Here is a 9,894-nt window from a genome sequence, read left to right on the forward strand (position 1 = left end):
TCATCAATCATCATTCATTATTCATCAATCATCAATCGTCATCAATCATCAATCATCACTCTTCAGTCATCAATCAACAATCAACATGCATCATAAATTCGCAAGAAAATTTAAGGCGTCTATCCTAAAATCCTAACCGCATGATATCTATGTTCCCTATCATCATGTCTAAGCGAATAGAAGAAAGATGAGTTCTGTCGAGTTCCTTCACCTTGATCTAAACGATGAACCCTGAAAGATTCGCTCTAATCCTCGATCTCGGGTTCAATAACCTCGAAATTTTCTTCACCTATAATTAATTATCATATAATAATTTTAATCAACAATTTTTCTTTCAAAAATATTTACTACAAAAAAAACGTTAATCGAATGGTAAGTCTTATGGTTAAACTGTTTTATTTTAAATCGTTCGAATATCTCTAAATACTTTGAATTTTATAAAACGGATTTCGGATTTGAAATCACGGGATTGAAACGGTTCAACCCATGTCACCGGAAAATTTTCCGACGACGGTGGTTGGTGGCGGTGGTCGGCGGTCGGTGGCAGGTGATATCGCAAATCTAGGTATAGAAATAATGCTCAAGTGATAAAAACCTAGATACAACGAATACCGCAAGGATACGGATCAACTGTAGTACCAGGATCGAACATAGGGAATAGTTAACTCTAGGAACAAGACTCAACCAAGAATTAGATCAGAAAATATGGAATGAAGTATGTGAATTGAATATAAAAAACAGAGCAATAAACTAACTAAGTAAAATCAGATAGATAAACCACCGTAGCTTCGGGATAACCTTAACGCGCAGGGATTGTTTCTAAGGATGGAGAATCTACGAATATCGAACTCTAATCGGGGATCTCAAGTTCTAATATCAGATTTGACTCTCTCAAGTCCTAAATCCACTATCCAATAATTTAACCTATCGATCTCTCAACCTAATAGATTAAAATATCAAATGCATTAACGATCACTATCACAGTTCCTAAACCGATTAACCTATCTCTCAATAGCCTTAATCAATTCATTCAATGAATTCGTTTCGAATCTAATCTCAACTCTCATTGTAAATCAGAATCTAAAATCAATCAATCAACTGGCCAAGAAGATCAAAAGCAATAAACTAAATTCAATTAAACTGCCGAGTATCGATAACGTAGTCTCGAAAAATAAAAACCAAACAAATCCCTACAAGGTTAAATCCCTAGCTACAGTGAAGCGACTACTCACTCCCCATAACAACAAACGAGTTCAAATCAATAAGAAGAAACATAGAAACAGATAAAGAAGACTCGCAGCGATCTCTCGACGACGATTCTTCAATCTCTGTTCCCGGGAAACTCCGTCTTGATTCTCTCTCGAGTTCTCTGGCTTCTACTGTGATCTCTCGATGATTTATGAAGTCTAAGACGTCCTCTCTTTATTGACTTGACGGCTTGGTTTCTTCCTTTGCTGAAAACGGAAGTCCGGATGCAAAATAGGAAGTTTTCCCGTAATGCAACACGGTCGTGTCGAATGCAACACGGTCCGTGTCAATTCTCTGTTAAAAATCTGCACTTTAGACATGGACTGAACACGGGCGAGTTTGAATCAACACGGCCGTGTTGAATGATAACACGGTCCGTGTCACTTCTCTGAGCAAAACTTCACTTTTTTCAGCACGGACACAACACGGCCGTGTCGAATTAAACACGGTCCGTGTCGATTCCTCAACTCGAACATGCTTGACAGATTTGCTCATAACTTTCTGTTCCAATGTCGGAATTTTGCAATCTTGGTGTCTATGCGTAGATATTGAAGAGAGCTTTCCAATGATAGAGAACACACAATTTGGATTTATAGAATGGAAGTTATTGGACTTGCAAGATCTGACCTTTTAGGCTTCATGTTTTTCCCCAGAACAACTCCAAATGTTTCCGTTTCGTCTGTGATATTCCGTAGTCCATGTTTTCCACTCCTTTTGCTCTCTTTTATGCATGAATACCTGTTTTGACACCAAAGAAAGCAACCAAGCGATATCGAGACCAAATGTGCTCTAGAATGCCTATAAATATGCAAAACCGAGTAAAATGCACTAGACGTCTTATATCAAAATATCACCAAAATACATGTTATCAAACTCCCCCAGACTTAAACCTTTGCTCGTCCTCGAGCAAATACTCCATGAAAAGCGGTCTGAAAGGAGGGCGAGACAATGACATAACTCAAAATGATAATCGAGAGCGAAACCTCTATCCGACCTAGATCCCCATGAACAATGATCAAGTCTATCTAGTATGATCTCCCTCTCTAAAGGATAGTCTTTCCTAGCTATGGGATTTATACCGCTACCAAGAACCAATCCAAGAACTTCAATCATCTACCAAGCATGTTTCTCGAACCTATCACGCCATTCTACCTAATCGTATCTAGTCTACGCTTTTGGTATTCATTCTTTTCGTTCTTCTCTTTTTTTTCTTTCATCTAGCTAGATTTTTTTTTTCTTTTACTAGCATCTCGGGTTCCTAGGACGTTGAAGTTGAAGGGTTCATAATCGCTCTTTTTGTCGATTTTATTCATTGGATGACCCGACCCACAACTTAGACCCGAACCATCTAATCGATGCACTCATGTCCTCGAACGATTTTCGTTGACGAGATCATGATAGTGGAGTGTCGAGATGCTTACTATCTTTTTCTGAACATGAAGAAATAAGGATGCATTTGATAATAGACTTTACCAATTTCAACAAAAATGGGGACGGTTCCTATAGAAACTTTTCTACTCGGTCAGACAACATCGGTCCTATGGGTTCCAACCAACGATTTCTATCCCACGAACCATTTTAGACAATCCTAAAGATCAAGCAATCAATTCAACAAAACTTAACCATGTTTAACGGATCACCATGTTTTCAAGACGTTTCTACTCTCTCATACCATAAATCATCACATCAATGGTCAAAACGGTTTTATGCACATGATCTTATATGTCCTAAACACTATATGTACATGCACAATCCTAACAACAAACTATATGATCCTAAAACATCTTATATGCACATGCAACTAAAAAGTGAAAAAAAAAATAAAAAAATAATCCTAAAAAGAGAAAAATGCATGCAACACTACTCTAAATAGATATGGTTTGGCATTAGAGGAATTCTCCCCCAGACTTGAACTGGACACTGTCCTCGGTGTCAAATCTCGTCTAGTAGAGGCAACCAATAAAATGAGTCAAAAGAGAAAAAAATCAAGAAAGAAAAAGAATACTTAGCTCGCGATGTTCGTTCACTCGCACTTAAGTCTGCCTACGTCTATCGCATAGCTAGCTTCCTCGCCTCCTCAATTCCTCATTAGAACTCAACCTGGTGATAAGAGACACAAACCAATATCCGATGCAAAAAGATTCCTCATTAGAACTCAACCTAGTGATAAGAGACACAAACCAATATCCGATGCAAAAAGAAAAAGGAAGGAAACAAAACTAACCTAAGAACTCGAGTTGCCTCCCGAAAGCGTTTGTTTAGGGTCTTTAGCTTGACCAAACTCTCTCAACTACCAGATGGGTCTAATGGACGAAGATTATCGATCTTCTGCCAACCTGGATCATGAAGTTTAAAAGCATCTCTACAACAAAATGAGTTTGAGAAACGAGGCGTACCTAGCAGAGAAAAATCTGGTGGTCTCAGCATATTGATGAATGCCAGTTGAAACTCGAAATTGTTACGGTCGATGTCAGGCCGACGAATGCATGAAAGCTGCTGAATGTACTTAGGCTGAAGGTATACCCCATAAGTGTCATTGTTGTTCTCAGCAACTATAGCACGTTCCTCCATCTTTCTTTGTTGTCGTTTCTTCTTTCGATTGCGCTTAGTGGAGTTCTCGATTTCAGGGTGAAGATATACTAGGTTGTCAGGCCCAGAACTCCTGGTCATACACCGTAATCCTGCACACCAGAAAGTAGAACAAACACAAAGAATAGATCAAGAAATCGAGGGAAAAGAAAAAGAAAAGAAAAAAAAAATCTAGATTCAAAGGAATCTTTATCCTAGCGCTAATCTATTCCCCAGTAACGGCGCCAAAAACTTGATATCGCAAATCTAGGTATATAAATAATGCTCAAGTGATAAAAACCTAGATACAACGAATACCGCAAGGATACGGATCAACTGTAGTACCAGGGTCGAACACAGGGAATAGTTAACTCTAGGAACAAGACTCGACTAAGAATCAGATCAGGAAATAGCAGATGGAATAGATGAATACCGAAAATAAAGCAGTAAATAAACTAAGTAAAATCAGATAACTAAGTAAAATCAGATAGATAATCCACCGTAGCTTCGGGATAACCTTAATGCGTATGGATTGTTTCTAAGGATGGAGAATCTACAAATATCGAACTCAAATCGGGGATCTCAAGTTCTAATATCAGATTGACTCTCTCAAGTCCTAAATCCACTATCCAATAATTTAACATATCGATCTCTCAACCTAATAGATTAAAATATCAAATGCATTAACGATCACTATCACAGTTCCTAAACCGATTAACCTATCTTTCAATAGTCTTAATCAATTCATTCAATGAATTCATTCAAAATCTAATCTCAACTCTCGTTGCAAATCAGAATCTAAAATCAATCAATCAACTGGCCAAGAAGATCAAAAGCAATAAACTCAATTCAATTAAACCGTCGAGTATCGATAACGTAGTCTCGGAAAATAAAAAAAACCAAACAAATCCCTACAAGGTTAAATCCCTAGCTACAGTGAAGCGACTACTCACTCCTCATAACAACAAACGAGTTCAAATCAATAAGAAGAAACATAGAAACAGATAAAGAAGACTCGCAGCGATCTCTCGACGACGATTCTTCAATCTCTGTTCCCGGGAAACTCTGTCTTGATTCTCTCTCGAGTTCTCTGGCTTCTACTGTGATCTCTCGATGATTTATGAAGTCTAAGACATCCTCTCTTTATTGACTTGGCGGCTTGGTTTCTTCCTTTGCTGAAAATGGAAGTCCGATGCAAAATAGGAAGTTTTCCCGTAATGCAACACAGTCGTGTCGAATGCAACATGGTCCGTGTCAATTCTCTGTTAAAAATCTGCACTTTAGACGTGGACTGAATACGGGCGAGTTTGAATCAACACGGCCGTGTTAAATGACAACACGGTCCGTGTCAATTCTCTGAGCAAAACTTCACTTTTTTCAGCATGGACACAACACGGCCATGTCGAATTAAACACGGTCCGTGTCGATTCCTCAACCCGAACATGCTTGACAGATTTGCTCATAACTTTCTGCTCCAATGTCGGATTTTTGCGATCTTGGTGTCTATGCGTAGATATTGAAGAGAGCTTTCCAATGATAGAGAACGCACAATTTGGATTTATAGAATGGAAGTTATTGAACTTGCAAGATCTGACTTTTTAGGCTTCATGTTTTTCCCCGGAACAACTCCAAATGTTTCCGTTTCGTCTGTGATATTCCGTAGTCCATGTTTTCCACTCCTTTTGCTCTCTTTTATGCATGAATACCTGTTTTGACACCAAAGAAAGCAACCAAGCAATATCGAGACCAAATGTGCTCTAGAATGCCTATAAATATGCAAAACCGAGTAAAATGCACTAGACGTCTTATATCAAAATATCACCAAAATACATGTTATCAGCAGGCGGCGATCATATATCCCGGAATCATCTAATTTTCCGTATCTTATGTAAAGTCACTCAAGGAATCCAAATCCGAAGTTATTTTGGCCTAAATCGAACTAGAATTGTCTAAAACTTGATTTTTCTCCGATGTTTTCTGGTGATTTTTTCGGTGACGGTTCACTGTTTCCGGCGACGACACTACCAAGAAAGATTTAGCTCGCCAAGAGCATCCAAACCCCTCAAGTCTCGCCCAAAACCGAGCTTCCGTTCACCGGAAATCTACAAAGTTCGTTGACAATGGAGGTGAAAGAAAAACGACGAAAGAGATAAGAAAGTAGCAAGGACTCAAATCGGAATAAAAATCTTGTTTGGGAGCTTTTTGGTTCGGCCATGGAAAGAGGAGAAGGAAGAAGAAGAAAAAACCGTAGCGAAATTGCAGTCCAGTCCTATATTTTCTGAAATTTAAAAATTCTGCCCAAACTTTTATTTCATACTAAAAGGCCCTCCATGAAATAACAGATTTTTCTAGAACTTTTTAATTTTATCACTTACCCCCTAAACTCTATTTTTTTAAATTCGTTTATTATAATTTCACCACCCTTAAAAGAAGAATTCGTACCGAATTCTAGAACGACCTATAGTATGTACGATTTCTTACCAAAAAGGTGGGGGATAACGAGTCTTTATGTCGTCCTCTAATTCCCAAGTTGCATCTCCTCCTTTGTGGTGTGTCCATGCGACCTTTACTAGAGGTATTTCTCTTCTCCGCAGTTGTTTAACCTTTTGTTCAACAATCTCGATAGGTTCTTCTTCATAAGTCTCATCCGGTTTTAACTCAAGCGGTTGATAATCAATAACATGATCAGGGTCAGGATGGTACTTTCGAAGAATGGACACGTGAAACACATCATGAACTTGTGCCAACTCGGGGGGTAAGGCAACCTTATAAGCCACTGCCCCTATCTTACTCAATACCTTGAAAGGTCCAATGAATCTGGGTTTTAGCTTCTCAACCATCCCAAAACGGGTCTTTCCTTTAGTTGCTTGGACTTTGAGAAATACTTCATCATTCTCTTGAAAGGTCAAGTCATGTCTGTGTTTATCTGCGTAACTTTTCTGTCTATCCTGTGTTGTTTTCATTTGTTTCTGAATAATCTTAATCTTTATTGTGGTTTCATCCACGATAGTAGGACCCAACAATCGTCTTTCCCCAACTTCTGTCCAGCAAAGAGGCATCTTACAAGGTCTTCCATATAACGCTTCAAAGGGTGACATCCCGATACTTGAATGAAAATTGTTGTTGTAAGCAAATTCCACAAGTGGTAAGTGGCGATCCCAATCTCCTCCCCAATCCAATACACAAGCACTAACATATCCTTTAATGTTTGTATCTTTCTCTCTGATTACCCATCGGTCTGAGGATGATAAGCCGTACTTAATCGTACCTTAGTGCCCATAGCCTCTTGGAAACTGTTCCAAAATCTCGAAGTGAATCGTGGGTCTCTGTCTGACACAATACTAGTAGGGACTCCATGAAGTCTTACTACCTCTTCTAGGTAAACTTGTGCTAAACGAGGCATTGAAAACGTCTTCTTAATCGAGATAAAATGTGCTGACTTAGTCAAACGATCCACAATAACTCATATCGCATCATTTCCCTTTGGTGTCCTTGGCAAACCAACTACAAAATCCATTGTAATTAAGTCCCATTTCCACTGAGGTATCGATAGCGACTGCAGTTTTTCTGCAGGTACTTGGTGCTCGGCTTTAACTAGTGACACGTTAGACAATGAGTAACAAATCTTGCAATATCCTTTTTCATGCCATGCCAAAGAAAGTACTGCTTCAAATTTTGATACATCTTTGTAGTACCCGGATGTATGGAATATCGCGTGTTATGCGCCTCTTTCAATAACTCTTTCCTCAATTCTTCATCTTTAGGTACATAAGCACGACCTCTCAATAGTATCAACCCATCATTTGAAGTGGAATACCCTGCCCTTGTAAAATCTTCGGGCTTTTCCATCAATTCTTTCGTCTTTTCATCTGTTTCTTGAGCCATCTTCACCTTTTCCAGCAACTATTCCATTTTATAGCACTAGTTTCCAATCCATCTCAATTCTCCCGAGCTGATATCTGTATTAAACTCATTTGAGTCGTTAGATCACTTGCCAATCTCAAAGTAGATAACTCAACTTTCTTTCTACTCAAGGCATCTACAACCACATTAGCTTTGCCGGGATGATAGGCAATATCCACATCGTAATCTGCCACTAATTCCATCCACCTGCGTTGTCTCAAATTTAGTTCCTTTTGAGAGAACACATACTTGAGACTTTTATGGTCAGTGTATACTTGAACCTTTTCCCCATACAAGTAAGATCTCCAAATCTTCAGTGCAAAAATCACAGCTGCAAGTTCTAAGTCGTGAGTAGGATAGTTTTCTTCATGTTTTCGCAGTTGGCGTGATGCATACACAATAATGTGGTCTTCTTGCATCAACACGCATCCTAACCCTTGGTGAGAGGCATCACTATACACCACAAACGGTTTTCCGGGCTTTGGTAATGCCAAAATAGGAGCTGATGTCAATCGCTTCTTCAACTCTTCAAAACTTGTCTCGTATTTTTTGTCCCATTCAAACTTCACACCCTTTCCCGTCAATCTCGTCAATGGCTTAGATAGGTTGGCAAAACCCTTTACAAACTTTCTGTAATACCCAGCCAACCCGAGGAAGCTTCGAATCTCTGTAGCATTAGACGGTCTCACCCAATCAACTATAGTCGACACTTTGGATGGATCTACTTTCACTCCTTCCGCAGATACCACATGCCCCAAAAATCCTACCTCTTGCATCCAAAAGTCACACTTACTCAGCTTTGCATATAACTTTTCTCTCCTTAAGCATTCCAACACCTTCTCTAAATGTATCATATGGTCCTCACGAGATTTTGGAATACACAAGGATGTCATCAATGAAGGTGATAATAAACTCGTCCAAATAATCCGTGAATGTTGTGTTCATCAACTCCATAAAAACTGCAGGTGCGTCCAAACGGCATGACAACAAATTCAAAGTGTCCATACCTTGTTCTGAAAGCAGTTTTCTTTATATCATCATCTAGAACACGTATCTGGTAGTAACCTGATCGTAAATCAATATTCAAAAACCAACTAGCTGTTGGTTTAGTGCTCTATGATGTACTGTTTATGAGCTTTATTTAGATACATTTGATGTATTGATACTTTCTATGGGTTTTATGAGAGTATTTGATTCATTACATGTTCTTGCATACTAGATCTGTTATGATATCCGTGTGTCATTATGAATGATACTAAACTCCCTAGTCTTGTGTCGTTATGGGAATAACGACATAATAAGACTAGTATGATGTGTGATTGATGATCATAGCATTGATCATAGGTATTTGATACAATCACAGTCATAGGTATTCGTTGGAGAACGGAATACTGGATTGACCCGCATGAGATTGTCACATGGACTAGCGTCATGACTTGAATCTCATATGGCGGTTCCATGATTGGATCCTAAGACCTGAGATATCTACGGAATCCGACATGAGGAGTTGCGTGCTTTGAATACGTCAAACGTCCTGCGTAACAGGAGGACTATAAAGGCGTGTATCAGGTACGAAACGAATCATGTGCTGGATTGTAGATAGTCAAGACGGGATTTGTACCTCTCGTAAAAGAGAGAGATATCGCTGGGCCCCTCGTGTGAGCGAGACTGTAGAAATGTGTGGCCGCACTATAGACGAACGTCGTCTATTTCAGACAGTCGAACTCAGTGAACGAGAAAGCAGTCGAATAAGATAAGGTGGCTTGTCCATGCCTTATGTTCGACATATGATATCGTGACACAAAAGGGTCATCAACCGGAATCATCTCTGGCGTTCGTAAAGATCACGAACAAACTCTATTCGAGATAGGTAGTCATAGTGTCTTGCTAGAGACCGCCTATGACTTGTATATCCGGAATAGAGATTTCGGACTATACTGCTATATCGAATGAGCCTACAGGGTCACACACGCAGGGAAGGACAAATGCACGAGAGAAAACGACGGAAAACCGAGGTCGAGACCCGACGGTCCGGATGCGTGGTCCGTCCGTTGTGGGAAGCAGAACGGACGGTCCACGACAACATGCAGACCGTCCGTTCTATGATGATAGAACGGACGGTCCGCACTAAACGTAGACCGTCCGTTCTGCCTTACTGGAACAGACGGTCCACGT

The 9,894-nt window shown here is 39.6% G+C and overlaps 1 protein-coding gene across 1 annotated transcript in view; it reads right to left on the reverse strand.

Annotated features, from left to right (window-relative positions):
* Window positions 1-3,394: 3,394 nt before the first annotated feature.
* The window catches only part of LOC104798887, a 16,448-nt gene continuing 9,948 nt past the window's right edge, over window positions 3,395-9,894 (reverse strand). Inside the window, exon 3 of the mRNA XM_010521105.1 lies at window positions 3,395-3,929. Coding sequence (XP_010519407.1) covers window positions 3,535-3,929 — 395 coding nt within the window. The 3' untranslated portion in view covers window positions 3,395-3,534. The remainder of the gene's footprint in view (window positions 3,930-9,894) is intronic.

The sequence above is a fragment of the Tarenaya hassleriana genome, unplaced genomic scaffold (assembly GCF_000463585.1).
Source record: "Tarenaya hassleriana unplaced genomic scaffold, ASM46358v1 Cleome597, whole genome shotgun sequence".
Taxonomy (NCBI): Eukaryota; Viridiplantae; Streptophyta; class Magnoliopsida; order Brassicales; family Cleomaceae; genus Tarenaya; species Tarenaya hassleriana.